Source organism: Ascidia mentula, chromosome 3, assembly GCF_947561715.1.
Source record: "Ascidia mentula chromosome 3, kaAscMent1.1, whole genome shotgun sequence".
NCBI lineage: Eukaryota > Metazoa > Chordata > Ascidiacea > Phlebobranchia > Ascidiidae > Ascidia > Ascidia mentula.
In genome coordinates this window covers 19,001,049-19,019,737 of record NC_138568.1, presented here as the reverse complement: position 1 = coordinate 19,019,737, position 18,689 = coordinate 19,001,049, and the positions used below count along the sequence as shown (strand labels likewise).

At 35.9% G+C, this 18,689-nt stretch overlaps 1 protein-coding gene across 1 annotated transcript; it reads right to left on the bottom strand.

Moving 5' to 3' along the window:
• Positions 1-483: 483 nt before the first annotated feature.
• On the bottom strand, positions 484-15,512 carry LOC145894839 (ribosomal protein S6 kinase alpha-3-like). The gene is made up of 17 exons (XM_082983499.1): positions 15,369-15,512; positions 14,778-14,819; positions 14,562-14,700; positions 14,083-14,220; positions 12,660-12,846; positions 10,431-10,611; positions 8,426-8,496; positions 7,931-8,014; positions 7,294-7,466; positions 6,672-6,853; positions 6,398-6,523; positions 6,067-6,153; positions 4,837-4,998; positions 4,102-4,263; positions 3,286-3,480; positions 2,439-2,602; positions 484-1,966 (listed from the first exon to the last, which is right to left on the bottom strand). Exons 1-17 carry the CDS (start codon positions 15,435-15,437, stop codon positions 1,867-1,869), a joined length of 2,262 nt encoding a protein of 753 aa, XP_082839625.1. The 5' UTR covers positions 15,438-15,512; the 3' UTR covers positions 484-1,866.
• Positions 15,513-18,689: the final 3,177 nt, after the last annotated feature.

Here is an 18,689-nt window from a genome sequence, read left to right as displayed (position 1 = left end):
TTTATAAAATCGAAAGCTTTATTAACTTAGAAGTGATGTTGCCTGGTGGATCGGGACCTTGGTTCAACTCCGTATGAGTGTCCATACCACATGTTTTACGTCATAATCATGAGTGTGATTAGCAGGAAACTCAACACAACGATAGTGCAAACAGCTCAGTTTGGTCGATTTTTCTGAAACATCAAATGATTCTATTCGAGTAAGACGCTGAAGATGCTCTAAACGTTGTAACGTGTTGTAAAGTATTTTTGGAGTCAAAGACCGAAAATATGTGAAAACGCTTGTAACGTTTCTGGTGATGTCAATATGTGTTTTAAATTTTACGACTTTCATGTCTGTATACAGGTTATGAAATAAATTTGCTGTTGGCTTAGATGGCAACATAATGATAGATTAAGGTTGTGTTCATTTTGTCGTCTCACAAGAATGTTTTCAAAGCGGATTCTGATGTCTTTGAAGCACTAAAAATGATCACCAGACCCACAAATTCAAAGGTGGTTTTATTAGCTGCATATAATTAAATGCAATCCGTAAATAATCTCTAAACGTCACTCGTAAACTAATCAGCGCCGCGTGACGACAAAGAGCACTTGATTTGTGACGAAACAATAGAAATTAATTTTGCTGAGAAAACTTCGATGTACCGGCGCGAAAGGGGTTGTCAGCGCGCCAGACACAAGAAACACCACTAGAGGGAAAATTATTTCGCGGTTAGTGGCACAAACACACACAAGAGGGCGCTATGTTCTATACACGGAACAAATCAAAAAATTGGACACAAAAAAGCTGCGTGTCGTGGTCAATATAAGCGAATTAACGGGGACAACTTAGTGGTTGCTTTAGCAAACAACCTATCGTGGGAAAACCACCCGAAAATATTTTCGTCTTCCACGCAGACCAATTTAGTCCATTCACAAAAAAAACGAGAGCCTGGGGAATCCCCGCAAACGGCAAGCGCGTGTACAAAGTGGATTGCTCGTAGTATATGGACAACGTGACTTACAAGGACTCAGTGAATTTCTCTGCGCCACGAATGCGTTACGTTGAGATTGAACGCGCAGCGCCTGATGACGTCAAAATATGGTGGCCCACATATTAAAATAGTGTTGGTGCAAAATGCATGATATTTTGTTTGAGTATAAATGGCTTTGAATAGAATATTAGAAAAAGTGCCTCGTCGAACACAGATAGTCTTTGATATACGGAAATAAAGCGACAATTAGTTAATTCTTGAGACAAACTTTTACATATTGTTAATTTACTATTGTCAATACTCCGGCAAAAAACGTTCGTTATTGGGATTGCCGGCATTCACAAAAAGGTACAAAAACTTTGAAACAAAAGCGAAAGCGTTTAAGTAACTTGCCAATATACATATTTATAGGTGGCGAGATAATACTACATAAAGATTCTGGTGCACAATGAACAATTATTACGAAAAAAACATTGTGACGTCAACAAGGGCGTGACAATAATTGTGGAATCTATCACTTGTTGTATCAAGACGTTTGGATGTTGTATATTGTAACACAGAACGCCTCAAAATAAAGCAAAAAAATGGCCAACAAAAAAAAACAACCTTATTCTACAAGGCCACGATAATGTAAGACAGGCACAAAAGCTTTACAGCAACGTAAAAAAAACAGCAAGCACTATTATGACACAAACACGCACACACGCACAACATCCATTACGAGAAAAATAAACTACACAAATATATTGGCTAAGGCATTATAGTCCTGTAGCTGTTGGTAGTCGTTATAATGGCACTGATTCTAGTCTTGCAACAGGGAATTTTATACGCACAGTACTGACTGCGCGTCGGGACGACAGAGGCATTGACGTTGTTTCGGGACGGCGGTTTTATTAAAGAGCTGTAGAGGTGATCTTTTTCACGCCACGACGCTGTGCAAGCAATGATGTTCCCACTGGATTCAAGTTTAGTGGCTTGTGGGAACGGGCAGCGCTGTGAGAAGTTATTTTTTATTGAATGTGAATGACGATGATGTGATGACAAAGTATTTTACTGTTACAGTTGTGCTTTTTATTAAGCCTATCACAGTCTAAAGTTAGTTTTAGTTTGTCGGCAAAGACTTATAATTCACTTATGTAAGCGATATAAACCATTGGATATCATTAGATGAGAAAAAGACCTTAAATTTTAAACTTATTTGACCACCCAGTTTTAATTACGCCTGTTCAAAAAATCTTCAACATATTCAACAAATTGAGAACAAAACTACGCCGCGGTTAAGGTTTGGACACTTTTGTCATATATAAACTCTGCACAGAAAATAACGATTCTACAAACCAGGTATGCAGAACTTATATGGAATTATAAACCAAGTTATTTAAGTCCACATTTTGCGACCATTTTTAACAAGTTGTCGCGCAAAACTAAAAACGTTTCGGGGATTTTCTATGTCTAAAATCCTCACCTAAACATAGCGGACATGGCTCCCTTGACAAACTTGTAGTCCTTAGTCTGATTGAGATGGAACTCAGGAAGTTGGTCTGGACGGGCGATGAACGGATGCAAGAGGACTTGAGTGGATGAGAGACGCCTGTTGGGATCCACGTGCAACATACGACGCACCAAATCCTGGTGGAACAATACATCATTGTGATGTCATAACAAAGATAAAATGGACAGTACGACTGATGACCAATCGCAGCACCAAAACCTAACACGGTATTTTTCATTTTTTCAGCTGTTTGTAATTTACTGACTTCACAAATAAATACGATTTGTTCCAATTTGTGCAGAAAATAAACAAAAACACTACAAAAAGAATACGTGTAAATTTTTAACAAACTACCGCTAAAAAAACGTATCGCAAAAACGTAACAACCTATATCCCAATACTTAGAATTTCGAACGGGCGTGATTGGGTATCACAAATGAAACTTGCTGTTGACAAAAAACATTATTCCTTTGAACGATATATCGCTATATCGCTATATCGTTTCACTATCCCAAGCATAATGATTGCGCGATAGACACTTGACAAAACACGAGAATTGTAAGAAAATAGTACATTGACGTTGAGAAGAAAAGTTTGAATAACGTTGTTCGCATGTATTAAGCGCTTGTTGTGTGTAGGAATCAATAGAGATACGATAGAACAAGGAATAATAGACTGGAATCGAGCGAAAATACGGCGCCTAAATTAATATCAGCTTCACAATGAAGTCGAAAAATAATCGGAAGAAAAAACCTGGTTTAATTCTTTCATCAAAGCAAAAAAAACAAGACATGCAACAAAAACACATGCACAAATTTACCTTTGCTATGTCCGAGACGCTCTTCCAGTTTCCACCAGACATGTTGAATTTTCCTGTTTCAATTCTCTTGAGGATGTCGGTCGGTGTGTCGTCAGGGCCGTTGGCAAAAGGTGTGTAACCGGCCAACATGGTATAAAGTAAAACTCCCAGACTCCAAACGTCAACCGCCTCGTCGTAACCTTTCTTCTTCAGCACCTATTGTGAGAACAACGCGATATTAGAGACGGTAGAAGTGTGATAGAATTGTCCGGTGGCCAAGCAACAAGGTTTAAGTATTGGTTACTATTTTTGTGTATATCCACAAGCAAGCCCCTGGCGATCGAATTATTTGCACTTTTTCTAAATAAGGAATAATTGTATCGCATGACAAGGCAGCAGGATCGCTACTTCGCGGGTTTGCTTCGCGATCTCAGCTATCGTATCGAGATCGTTAGGTTTACTGGCATGTCTTGGATGCGATGCCAGTTCCCACCTAACCTCAGTTTGCCTATCTTATGTACAGGTAGCTTCGAGTGCTTTATTGCATTTTATTTGCAGAAACTGATGATGCCTTTGTAGGCGAAATCGATTTTTCGTATTTCATAAATAAACCGACTGACGGTAATCAGAAACATTTTGTTTCAAACTTTAACCTCAGTTTTTGTATTGTTTTACTTACTTTTTTTAACTTATTTTGTTTTAAAGCGCGGTTGTTTTCAGTGACACTGGCGATGCCGAATTGTAGGCAAAATACATATATCAGAAACTACCAAGTCTTTGTTGCCCAAAAAACTGTTGAGTGATTCCAATACGTATTTAAACAGTTCCATCTCCTACCTCTGGAGCGACGAAGTTTGCAGTGTAACATGGTGTCATCAACAACCCGTTGTCATGGCGAAGTTGTTTGGCGAATCCGAAGTCGCAAACTCGGATAGAGTCTGGGTTTCCAGTTTCATCGGCGTACAGGACGTTGCTCGGTTTCAAATCTCGATGGACAACCTGCAAGATTTGGTTGAGTTTGTTTGTGGAAATTGCATTCATTTGTCAGGGGTGCGTAAAACCCAAAATGCTTCTGAAAATGTCAACTGATTTGGCAAACAGTTTTGTAAATTATTAGGATTCGCAACCATACTCGTATTGTTTGAGCTAAAACAACCTTATGTTATGGAAAATAGATGTTATGGAAAAGTCCTTATGTTATGGAAAAAGTCCTGGGTATATTAACACAAATTCAGGAATATTTCATAAAATATATAGTGAGCTGCAAACAGGGCAACTGTTTTGACCATTTAGGTATTATCATTCACCACAAGGCCTTCACCGGGCAATTTCCTTGGCAAGATGCACTGACGTGATCTGGTATATGTTGAAACAGTGGCTCTGTGTAGTGCTTACTTAAAACGTTATGTTTATTCTAAACAATGAATAAGAAACTGTTGCTCACACTCTACAATGAATGGACGTATTTTTTTCCTAGTCACAACAACAAATCATTTCGTTGCTGAAGTTGTCAGGCATAAATAAACTATGTTTTGCAAAGAGCTTGACAGTTTATTGAACAATAAGTCATACCCCATTCTTGTGCAGGTAATCCACAACTTTTGTGACCATTTTCAACACAGAACTTGCTTCCTTTTCGGTAAAGAACTTCTGACGAAGGATTTTATCGAGGAGTTCCCCACCCTTCATCAGCTCAGTAACAAGAAACACATGCTGTCCATCATCGAATACATCCTGCAAACAATATTGACAGTTACTAAATATCCAAGCAGAATCTGTTGTTGTTTTACTGCATCTAATAAGCACGCCTTCGTGTACTTTGTTTTCGTTTTTTTCATTTTATTGCACATTGGGGGTATTTGTTGATTATAAAACACACACTTATGATTTATCTCTGGTGTCTAAATTAAGGTTGCATGGTTTCTTAAATCCTAAATAAAACAAAATTGTCATTATCAAAACCTGTCAGCCAAGTTATCCAAAACTATGCATCCGTATTTAGTCTATTTTGCTGTCATGAACAATTAAAAATATTAATTATTTGGAACGTGGATTTCGTGTTGGGTTGAATATGCCTTTAAACATGTTTTAAGTACAAGGGCTCTTCTTTCATATAGTGTGTTTGGGTTCAGAGAGAGGACACACGAACGTTTGGCCAGTTAGAAATAATAATTCAAATCAACATTATCAATCCCAAACTGGCAATTGTACTTGTGCGGGAGATCAGACGCAAAATCACAACTTAAATATCCCGGGCCTCTGCAAACAATTTACATCAAAAAAACCTTGCGAATATTGCTGAAAAACAATGAAATTGTGCCAAGGTAAACTGTAATCACATTATCCTGTAACAGTCAGACAGCAATTGCTTGTAATGGAAAGCGGAATAAAATATTCACAACCCTTTGTTGACCCAAACCAGTCTACTAATTGTGAAATCTTGGCTTTTATTGGGGGCATAAATATTAATCCCTCTAAACCACAATGAAATGAGCATCTTTCTTTTACAAAAAAAAAATCAGCTTAACATGATTTATTGACAACTGGTATCGAATTAACCTGGGATGCACAAAGTCAACATCCAACTGAATTGTTAACAACAGTTTACACACTTGCTCAAATACACTGTATATTTCACAGTAAGACTGCAATCAGAATTACCAATAAACAGAGGTATGGCACCATTTTCTATGTATTGTTCATCACCGTAGTTGTGCAAAATAAACACGATTTGATGTCATGCTCCACATTTGCAATACCCTGAGCTGAGTGCATGTGATTGTTTTTATATTAATGACAAACCTTGAGGGTGATGATGTTGGGGTGTTGGCCGTATCTAAGAAGGATCTGCACTTCTTCTTCGCAGTCACGCTTGTTTTTGAAAATAATCTGACAAAATGTTATTTGTTAATTTTGTGAAAGTTTAAAAATTTATCTTTGCAGCAAAAAAAGTGAACAAGGAGAGATTCAGTTTGAAGCTGTTAAGAGCCAAACTGTAATAAAATTACATTTAGGGGGTATTTACTTTCAAAAGAAGTTATATTTTTCTGATAATTTGAATTTTTAAACAACATTTTTGCAAAGCATTGCCGACAAACGCAGCATAACAATTTAATGCCGAACACAACCATACCTTTACTGCATATTCCTTCTTAGTTGCCTTGTGAATGCACCTCTTACATACAGAATATGAGCCAATCCCTATCTCCTCTTTCTCTTCATATTCATCAAAAAAACTCTTTGGTGATGAGGCCAGGGTCTAAAAAAATACCACTTTTTACGCACAAAATTCCTCCATTTTCAAACACGACGCTAGTAAACCTGGCACTATATGCAAGCAAATTTGCACTATTGAAAATGATCAATAGGAAATCAACTAAAATTTCCAACGTAAGTTGTATACCCACCCTGTTAGTAAGAAGGGCAGTACCACTGTAGTCACGCTGTGTCCCATTAGGGGCAGCCTTGTGCAAATCCTCCGATGCAGCAGCGGCTTTTTGCTCTTTTTCTGGGTCAATGTGTGGAGCGACAAACGAAAAGCCACGGAAAAGTTGTTGGGCAGCTGCACTTGCGGGAACACCGGGAGAATCTAACAGTGGACAGTTTTCACGTAAGATGAGATTAAATGTATGGGAAATGGATGCTCGTTGTAGGCAGGATTTGGCTTCAACGCCATTGTGTGATTTTCTAACTCATGAGCAAATATTACTGTCATATAAAAGGGTCTTTTAATTTAAAAGCAATAGATTAAAGGCAGCCCTGCATTCAGATTGCTTAAAGTAAAAACGGCAACAAGCACAAAACTCTACAATAACTTTTAATTTGGACGGAAATAAATTTACAGTTAACGACACAGCAGACATGACAACTTATTGTTGTCAAGATCTTTTTGGTGTCTCTGACCTTTAAATGTGTTCGTGTTGAATTGTTTTAAACAACCATTGTCCCAACACATGATTTTAATTGAATTAAGCATCATGGCTGGTAATTCAGAACATACCCACACATAGTAAATGCATTACAAATTACCTCTTGGTGTCCTTGATGTGAACTCGGTGTCAAAATATGCGGCGTCCTCAGCCCTGGTTGTTGCCGGTTTAAATGGGGGGTCAATGTCTTTGCGGAGCAATTTGTTCCAATCGATTCCGGCGAAGAATGCATGTCGTTTTATCTCTTCCACTCCATCTGTGCCACTTCCAAGTCTGCCCACGTAAACATGATTGATTAGAATTTGTTGCAACCCAGAGACATGTTTGGATTACATATCGTTGCACTCATACGAAAAACGGAAAGAAAAAATGGAAGCGTGCAATACAATAAATAAAAAACATAACATCAATTCAGGAAAAGGAAATAGGGAAACATTATTGTACTGTGAACCAGTCGTCTTGTCTGCTTCTAATCATACGATTTACAGAATGGTACACTTATTATACAAAATATGTCAGCTTCCTAATAAATGGATACAATTTAAGCAGAATTACCAACAATAAACATCTTTACACAAAATACGCATTGAACAAAGAAGTGACATATTTACTCATCAAAAGTTTTTATATACAATTAATGCAAATATTTTTGCCAATTTAAAAAAGCAGCAATGTTTACATATAAAAATTAATAAAAAATATGTTTGTGATGTTATAGTGACTATAATCATCCCCACCTGTTCGCTGGATTTCTTTTGAAGAGTGTTCTTAGAAGACCTTGTGCTTCAGGACTCAAAAATTGTGGCATTCCAAGCTTTGCTCTGGAACACATAACACAAAGCTATGAACTATCCATAATATTAAATAATAAAAAACACCTTCACAATCTTTCTTAGGTTAATCCTGGCAAGGAATCAACAAACTAATAGTTAGTTGTATTCTGGCATGTAAAATATAGTGACCTATGTACGAACTCTTATTGTGCAAGGAACCAGCGAGCCAGTTTGGAGAAAAGTGTCATGTATGCATGAATAATACATTGATGGCTTTAAGGTTTGTGTTTGGTTATTAAAGCAAAACTGTTCAGTCGTGTTTTGATAACAAATACGATTAACAAATACAAGTAAGGCAAAGGTACATTCCCCTTTAATTTAACATCGTTGCAGAACATTGTGTTGACCAACATGAAAATACAAATGTGCCCAAAATTCCAGCTTAAAACATATATTTACTTGAGAATTTGCGTCATTGTGTCCTTTCTGTCTCTGCCTTGAAATGGAAGTTGTCCAGTCAACATTTCATACTAAAAAAAAAAATATATTAGTAAATGTCAGTAACGAAGCTGCTAGCAAAACTGGACAAAAATTTTTTTTTAATTGGTACAGGTGAAAATCTTAAGAAAGAATGTTCCAACAGCTACATAGCAAAGGATACAGTTTTTGTCAGGGCATTGTAGGATTTTGTGATCATCAATCAACACAACGTTTACAGTTAATTAGGGCAACTGTAAATTTACAAGCCAGCGGAAAATCCATTCAAACAAGCAACATCTTTAACCCCAGACGATGTTAATGATCTCATGGCGCACTGGATCAAATTGCTGGTGTTCATTACAGTGTAATTAGGTTCACTCTTTAAAAGGAATGGTGGCTAATCTTACATTCAGACAGCTAATAATTCGTGCCTTGTTGCACTGCTTAAGCCATACAATAAAAAGCGACACACCACAAACATCCTGTCCAAGGGGATTACCCTTGTGTTGAGACCATACAAAGGCACATAAAAACGTCATGGGACATGGGATATGGGCAGTGTTAGGTCACAAATTTAAAACATATGCAACATTTCTGTAGGCGGGCACCAAAAACTGTGTTTGGGAAATGCAATAGCAGCAATGATGAAAATGTAATTAGTGACGAGCTGTTTTTTGTGTGTCATTTGTCTGTCATTAACCCAATTTTTTTTTAAATTGTCACAAAAATAAAAGCCGTTTCGGACACAATGTCCCAAAGGAAACTGACAGGTAGATTATTCGAGCATCCCATCGGTAGGCGAAAATGCCCTTTGTGTTGCCCCAGACGTCGCTTTTATAATTCTCTATGTCGTAAATGACCAAAATTGAAAATGTCCTAATTTTTGCTGGCATTTCGGTCATTTGACAGAAATTTTTAAGTGAAAAAAAAGCCACTGGCGAGACAATTTAAAGTTTTAAAATTAAACAATTTTCAGGAGACTAAAAAATCTTTTTGTTTCTGATTAATTCAATGCCTAAAAAAGTCATGTGCAACACAAAAAGATTTATGTTAAAAATACTTAGTAGTTCATAGTGCAACATACTTCAAATATATATGTTAAAGAATATGTATGGTGCCTTTTATCTACACAGTTAAACCATGTCAAATACTGCAATGGTGTGATAAGACTAACACACTATTTTTACTTGTGCAGAAGGTTAAACTAACCGTAACACAGTCTTGTTGGAAAAAAACATGTCAGACATTAATTTTTCATAGCAACATACATTTTTCACCAACAAAAACTACACGGGCAACGCCTTTAATTTTCAACAAAATCGAATTGTGTGTTTGGTATCATCAGATTTTCAGTTATGACCAGACAGTATTTCTTTCTAATGCAACATGAAAAATCACAGAAAAAAACATCCATTAATAATCAAAAGATATATCATTAGAAACCATACCAAGTTACAATTACAATAAATTACAATAATATATGTTTACTGTGTAAGTTTATAATTTGTTTTTAATTAATGATCTAAAATGTAAATTGTGTCTTTTTAAAATTTACATGTTTAAAAACTGCAACACCTCATCTAGTTTTTGGTGTGGTGAAACCAGTAAATCCCCTTTGTTGCCTTGAAACAAGGCTAGTGTTTACATTTTCACCATGCAGCACTTTCATACTAAGAGAATAATGTATCTTACTAGCTCACAACTCAAGGAAGGTTCGATCCCTAACAGTTTCCTGGTATATATATATATTACAGATGGCTTAACTTAAGAGTAGGGTGAATTGAGAATGTGAGAAATATGACAAACTCCAGACATATTTTTACATTTGCATATTAAACAACATGTGTCTATAACCCACTTTTAATTTATTAACTTGCATTTGTGAAAAACAATTAGACTTGAAAAAAACAGCATGATTTTTTAGAAAAAAATTGGCCTTTTTTATCCCAATTTCAATCAATTTTTTTTTGCAAATAAATCTTACCATGAGGACGCCAAAAGACCACCAGTCTGCTGAATGGTCGTGACCCTTTCTGTTGACAACCTCAGGTGCCATGTACTCAACTGTGCCGCAGAACGAGTAAGCTTTCTCAGATCCATCCAAGGATTCCTTGCTCAATCCAAAGTCAGTGAGAGCAATGTGGCCATCAACATCCAACAGTATGCTGCAAAAGGTATCGTAAGTTTTACCAAAAAGCTTAAAATAGTGTAGCAAAGTTTTCAGGTGAGTCACTGTCCTTACTTTACCTTGGTGGTAATTACTTTCATAACATGCAATTTTATGCAAGACTCCCAAATTGGAGGTTATTAATTACCACAAGCCTACATCAAATTATGAATTAAAACCTAATCTTTATTTCACCAACAGAAACCACTGGGATTGTGATGGAAAGATTTGCTTTTTACACAAGACCTAAATATTTGCAGCAAACCTTGATGTCATACAACAAGGCAAAACACAAATGTTCAAATGTTCAAACAAGCAATAATTTCATTTGCAAAACTTTACATTTTCTTTGTAATTTTTAAGTTTTGACTCAAAGCTGCTTAAGTTGATGGCAATACACTGCCTGTAAAGTCAGGGTTGCAATACTGTCCTTATTTCTACAATTTGTCCTTACTTATTTCTAGATTTGTTGTTATTTGAGACTGGGCATCCTTACATTTAGGCCTTTTTTGAGTTGGTTTGGCCACAGATGTCCTTATTTTTTATATGTTTTGGCTTGTTAATCAAACAATGTTAATGTGGGCCTTTTCCATTTTAAATCGCATTCCTTAACAGTCTTTATTATGTTTGGTTTCACATAGATGGCAACCCTGCTTATAGCAAATTAATATGTTTTCCATACAACAGCAAGACATGACAAGAGCTTAAAATTTATCGTTTAGAATTTAAAGACAGGTGGGTAAAGGGTGTTTATAAATTTTATGTAACTCATTGGTATCTACTCTATGGTAAAGAACACTACATTTGTGATGTCACTGTACCGTTACACAGCACAGCAGACTATTCATTTTGTGAGTACAGCACAATATTTGTGGAATCTTGGGTTTGCCTCATATAATGTATTTATATTTATAACTATGTGATCACCACTATCCACACGGACTTATATACTGTGCAATTTCTTCAATGCGCTTCATATAGACTGTTGTTATGGCATGAAAGTCATTTTAGCTGATAAACATGACATGATCACTTCCTGGAGTAATTAGGTAGGGAGTAGGAGTCACCACATTTCATGCAAAAACATGATATAAACATATGCAGATGTGTGGGCAACATAACACAGCTGCACCCACATAGTTTACTGCTTGTTCACCTATATATGACAAATATGCGTTTTATAGTAAATGTTGATGTCACTGAAGTTTGAAAACAGACTACATTTTTATATTCATCCCATGTACTAGTTGTATTAATATGTTTGAAACACGTATGTTTTTCATTTAACCTTATTATTGATTTGTCCCAGTAGGTAACATAAGATATTTGTGTAAACAGCATGTTTTGGTGTCAAAGTGTAAATAGTAATCATTTGAAAGAGCCAAAGACAGTTTTCTGACTGACACAGCCACATTTGAGCACGATGTTTGTCTGAAAGGACAATATATATACATTGTGGGCATAATTATCATGGGGATCAAAGTCTACTTTAGAATGGCAATTTTACATGATAAAATGCAGGCAGCTTGTTTAGAAGTTTTTAAAATTTTTCATTGCCTTCCATGAGAAGAATGGGTTTAATCTAAAGGGACTTTTGATGTTGGTTACACTCTATGACTATTGACAACTGACAGGCGTGGCTTTTGTAAATACTTTGCAGCCAATAAAAAGAAACAGAAGAATTTAAAATTAAAATCATTCAGTAAGTATTGATTTACTGCTGAGCCTCAACCTCAAGTTATACACACTCCACTTATTTGATCCCCTAACGTTTTGTTTGACCCTAACAAAGGACGGAATCATGAGGGAGATTCCAAAAGTGAATCATGCAATGACAACATGTTCATTTTAGTTAGTTCTAATCATGCACTAATGAGAACTCTAGCAGCAGGTAAACTACTAAAAATGAGACAACACAAGTTAAATTTGAATTTCAAGTGAATTTGGCCAAAAGTAAAGTGAACCATCTCATCTACTTGCTAACAACAAAATGGGTAAACACACAAAATCCTGAAATGCGCTGTTAAATTTTACAATAAAACTTACTTTTCGGGTTTCAAATCTCTGTAGATAATTCCAAGTGAATGCAAGTGGTCGAGAGCAAGTGCCAACTCAGCAAGATAAAACTTAACATCATCCTCTGTAAACATCAGCTCCTTGGACAACCTCGTGAATAAGTCACCTCCACGTAGAAAAGCAAGAACCATGTAAAGATTGCCATCGGTCTGGAAAGCTATCACAAAAGAAACCAATTTTTGCTTTTACATCACTTCAAGCAGTTTGACTTTCAAGTACATGCTCAAATGTTTCACATATATGTGTTCTTTGTTCTGTCCAAAAGTGGGTTTAATGAAATGCAGTGTTTCCCAAAAGTGGGTTGCATTTCCCCCAAAACACTGCATTTCATTAAACCTATGTTGAGACAAAATTGATGTTGCTTTTCGAGAAGGGCAAAACAAATTCTTGTTTTTAATGAAAAGTTTGGTTTGCCGTATTTTCATAATGTTTACAAGTTTTTAAACTACCACTGCGATATTTATATTTTAGTGATTATGCTGTCACTAAAGTGCATTTTCACATCACAAACACATTTAATACCAATTATAGATCACATAGGATTGCCAATTTTGCTTTTGAAACTTTATTATTATTGATAACAGTTTTGAGGTTTTTTCTTGTTTGGGGCATTTTTGTAAAATTGGACATTGCAGCGCTTGGTTGCATGTCTAAGTGTTTGGGTGACAATTGCCTGAAATAAAGTGAAACAGAAAAAAATTGAGCCAATTTCCTGAAAAACATTTATGTTCAAGTTTTGTGATCTTTGTCAACTTAAATAACCTGGTCGAGTTCCACCGATAAAAAAGTTTGGAAAAAACAACTTTAATGCATTTATCTTTGAATACAATTGTTTTGCCTTTAAAAAGAAAACCATGGCCATGTTTTGTATCATGCAAATGGTGTTGCTTAAGGTGTTTCATAGGTGATATATTAAAACACATTTTGTCCCGGAAAGACCTATTTTCTGAAAGCAAACAACGAAACGATAAGCAAAACATTTCTTGTTTATTGATCATCTGTTTTTGAAGGCTTGGTTATTTACTGACCAAACAGCTAGCAGTAATTGGTTATATACTGACCAAACAATTGGAAAATGGAAGGAAAATAAAAACCTTCACTCTATTTCCTTAGCCTTAAAATTGGCAATGTGCTGTGCTTAGCACAATGTTAAACAACTTTTTGTGTGTCATTAATTTTTCGCAATTGTTTTGGCAGATATACTTATTCTTTTGTTTAATGTGCCCTCAACCATTTTATTGGTGACAATCAAACAAAAAAGATCACTGTAAAGACTAAAAAAACTATCTATTATCCCATTATGGAATGTGTTTTTTATATAACCTGGTCAGAAATAACACCATACTGTTGCTTGAGTAAACAGACATGGAATAATAGGTTCTGGGATACATACCATAGTAAACCTTGACAATGAATGGATGGTTCACATCCACTAAAATGTTTCGTTCCATTTTGGTACGAACTCGATCACGCACTTTCAGTTTTGCTTTCTTCAGCACTTTCATAGCATAAAGCTGCTTCTTGTCCTCACCTAGATAACATAAATTGTGTAATGTACTGGAATAAAGGTTTTAATGAATTCAAAGTGGATACCTCAAATGTAACCAAGTTTTATGTGTTTAACCAAACCTTGATTTATATGCACTAGAATAAATATAATGAATAGTTACTAATTTTATTTATACACAAAAGGTAAACTTTTTAAAGCAAACCTGCAGTATGCGACTGGATTTTTTCCATTAAAAAAATTCTGTTAAATGACCGAAACGCCAGCAAAAATGTAGGACATTTTTGATTTATTTTGGTCATTTACGATATAACTATACGAAACATAACACGCATTTTGTTCATAAATACATTTACATATAATACCTGTTATTTTGCGAACCAAAAACACCTTTCCAAATGATCCCTGGCCTAAAACCTTGAGAAGTTCAAATTGACTTGGATCAGCTTTTTCACAGCCCTTCATGGTGTGCTCCTTGATTTCTATCTCCCGCATTGGTTCATCCTATAAGGAACAACATTTAAGCACAATTGTGGCCAGATCAGTGACAAGCAATTTCTAAAAAAGTGGCATTTGGTTACCTTTATTTCTGGGACACTGTCCACTGCCATATCATCTTCATGCTAAACAAAATATAATGATTTAAAAAAATCAAATAAGAGTTGGAAATGTATATATTTAAGATTTTAATAAGCATGTATTTTCTTCCATGTTATGTTTACAAACAAGATTTCTAGCAGTTTAGTTAACAAAGCACTTGACTTTTTTGACTTTTTACAATAATACCATATATACACAGTTTATTTGATCTAGAAAAATTGTAGCAAAGTTACATATGACAGGATAATACACTTTTTACATACTGTTGCACAAATCATCTGTGTCATACTGGGACTGCTGTATTAGGAACTGCGGCAAAACTTTTAACTTGGCTGAGCTTTGTCAACAAAAAAGGGCTCTCCTGCCCACTGCCGAATAAATAGGAAAATACTGGCACAGATTGTGCTTGACTGTCCGTAACGGTTTGATTACAACCGAGGCAGTACATTTGGACTGAACGGACATTTAAAAACCATCCCTTTTTTTGCTAAAATTTGTGTGCTTGTGAATCCATTGTTGATCCCAATAAAAATCGGACTGCACATAGAAAAAGTAAAGCATTTCAGACTTACCTCTTCCGTGAGAGGTTGGGTGTTGGTCTGACTGACAAACAGGCCGTTTGCGAAGGGTGCAAGCGGCATTTTGCTTTACAATCTAGATTGTTTTGTGACATACACCAAAATTGCCTAATGTTGTTTTATCCTATTGTGCTATAATTCCCTGTCAAAACACAAACTATTTATATAATTTTTGTTTCAATTATTACAAATTAAAAATAATTTAGAAACTAGCCTACCTAAAACAGATTAACTATTTTATTCCTTCAAAACAATGCATTTATGCAGATGCGAAAGGCCATGCACACTTTAAAATTATTGATTAAATGAATACTTGGACAGAGTAGCCCACATTCCTAAGTTAAACCACCACCAGGATCCTACACTATAAATAACAACAAAATGACCAACTAAACCAAGCAACGGTTTGTACATCTTTTATCCGCATCTATACAAGCACATATGTGAAAATCTTTGCCGATTAGCAAAGAATTCAACAAATTTTGCCGTGTATCAGACACATAAACATTTTAAGGCAGTGCATAAAAGTATCTAGTTAGAAAAGTTAGAAATGAAATCCAAAGAGTCCAGCGAGACCGAGACATTCGCCGACTTTTCTTTCGGAACACGACAAGTGCTCATAAAAATCTTACCCACAAAGGAATGTTTTGTCTTCCGGCAAAAAAAAATTCGCTGTATTTAAAAAACTAAAACCTGACTAAAAAAATTACATCACTTTTACAAAATGAAACAATAAACATAAATATTATCACTCATTTCATAAATATTTTCACTCATTTTTTTCACTTAAAATCTCGGAAAAAAATGTCAGAAATTTTTTTTTAATGATGCCTCAAATCCTACAAACGTGGATAATTACACATGCTGTCAACACGAAAATACATTTTCGTTGCAGGACGAACCGTGTGTGTTTTTTTACTCCGCACAAAGTATATCATTGGATGCTAAAGCCGGGTCCACACTCATGCTTTGCGCCGGCGGATTCTTTGTTTGTTTCAATGTCCCGAGCGTATGCACGCACGCCGGCTTATAATGAAACAAACAAAGAATCCGCTGGCGCAAAGCGTAAGTGTGGACCCAGGCTAAACTGTGTTTTTTTTGTCCTAGATTTTTTTGTCCGAGATATAAAAACTGAAGAAATAATCACGATATTTTTGGAAAATGATTAGTCGTTATCGGTCCGGTAGTTTTCTGTGCTAAAAGAATTCTTGATGGTAGGCCGTTCCGGTATGAATTCAACGACTGGTGTGTCCTAAATAATAATAAGAAACTTTAATTTAGTGAATTTATTCACTTATTTGAGAAATCTCAAATTGCGAACGAAAACAAAATGAATTATTTTTTCGTGAAAATTCAGTGGTTCCGGTAAAAATCTGTTTTTACGTAAACTACAACATAACAGTCTCAAAGGTCAACAAACCATGGTCCACAAACAACGTTTATTTTGACATCAAACATTCGTCGCTGGCATATACAGTACGAACTTGATCCGAAATGGCCCTAAGATGAACCCAACATAAAACAAAGTTTCGATGTTTATCTTCAAGACTCTGAGACCGAAGTTTTTGGTCTTGGTTTGGAAGGCTTTGTGATTTTGTCTGGGTCTTTTTTGGTTTGTTTTACCGCGTGGTAGTTTTATGATAATTTTAAACAGATTTTGGTTTCCGATCATTCTTATTTTCTGTAACATTTTATTGCACCTATTCTTATATTTGAAGAAGTGCAAAACTTATAAAATGATCGCCACAAGAATCTTACGTAAATAGGCTATTAAGTAGACGTCAAAAGCGCAAATATGATAAATTCAAAAAGGGATCATGCAGCGACTACAGGATTGGGAACTGCTGCTAGGTGTCTGTTATCGGTACCCGCTCTGTTTTTTGTTAAGGATATTTTTGTATATTTAGGGCGATAACAAAGATAAGACGGAAGTAATTGAGGTTTTATTGAAGGGATCATCAGTAGTGGACATTAGAGACGAAACAATAATTAAGCAATCACAAGCAAATGCGTCAGAAAATTTGGTTGAATGTAAAACATCGGATCTAAAAGACTGAATTACATGAAGGAAACTGAAAACATCTTTGACATTTCACGTTTCCTGTATTAAGTATATCGATTAAAAGTGGCCACATTTTTATCGAAATTCCAACCTTTTTTGGCATACGGCACCCCTGCTGAATTTATAAGGATATTGCGCCACCCAATGGCGACAAACTCATGAGCGACCGCCACGAAAAGCAGCATTCGGCCTGTTCTGTCTGATCATCCCGGTCGGAACCACTACCTTACACCAATATTTTTGTGCTCAAGCATAATATTGGAAAATTATTGACTATTTCTGTATTGCAGAAATGGCTCCGGGTTAATATGATTTCTATGGGAAGCCAGCAACGAGTAATTTAACGTGATCCACCTGGGGGACGGGAAGGGGCAACGATGTCGATTGAAAACATTTCGTGACAATTCTGTCCACGTTTCTCGAATAGTTTCACATTAAAACACTTTTGAAAAACAACTGATATCCCTAACACAAAACTGAGCCAATCACAGTTCTACCCAATAACTGTAGTGTGTTACTAGCCACCACAATTTGTGATATAGTTTGTCTATATGCAGTAATCCTTTTGTATTAGTCACTGCAATGTGAGTTATATATTTGATCGTCATTTGCCACAAGGGGCCCCGTTTCCTTGGATTGAAATTCTTCGGCTAATATTGGCATAAATCCACCAACACATGTTATTTCTGTTAAACTAAAAGCTTATTATATGTTGAAATATATTCAGCACGAACAATGATGCATGATGAATTATTAACAGGTATGATGCCACGCGTCAACATTTGGGTTGGGCTGTCAAATGGATATGGGACAATATTCCGAAATGCAATTAAAAGCCAGAACCAATCGGCATGACATTTGGTATATTCCCTAAAAATCATAACCTATTATCTTTTGCACTCTTACATCTAATGCTCATTCGATTCCATGCTTGTGTAAATGTGGAACGTTTCTTTTATAACCAACGAAAGTTGACGACGGCATACCACCGCAAAGTGGTCTTTCCTGGCTGTTTGGCGGTCATCCATCACCAAGCTGCACTGATGAGAGCTATTAGGTCGAAACTGTAGGTCGGGTTTACTCAACTTTTCAAGTGATGCGGGCTACTTCTGAATGGAGAAAGTTATTGCAGGCCACAAAAGTTGAAAAGAATGTAATACCAAACGTGTCTATTGCTTAAAAAAACGTCGTTTCCGTCACAGTATATACGCTATCGCTTTGCAGTTGTCATTTTAGCTAAAATTACTTTTAAA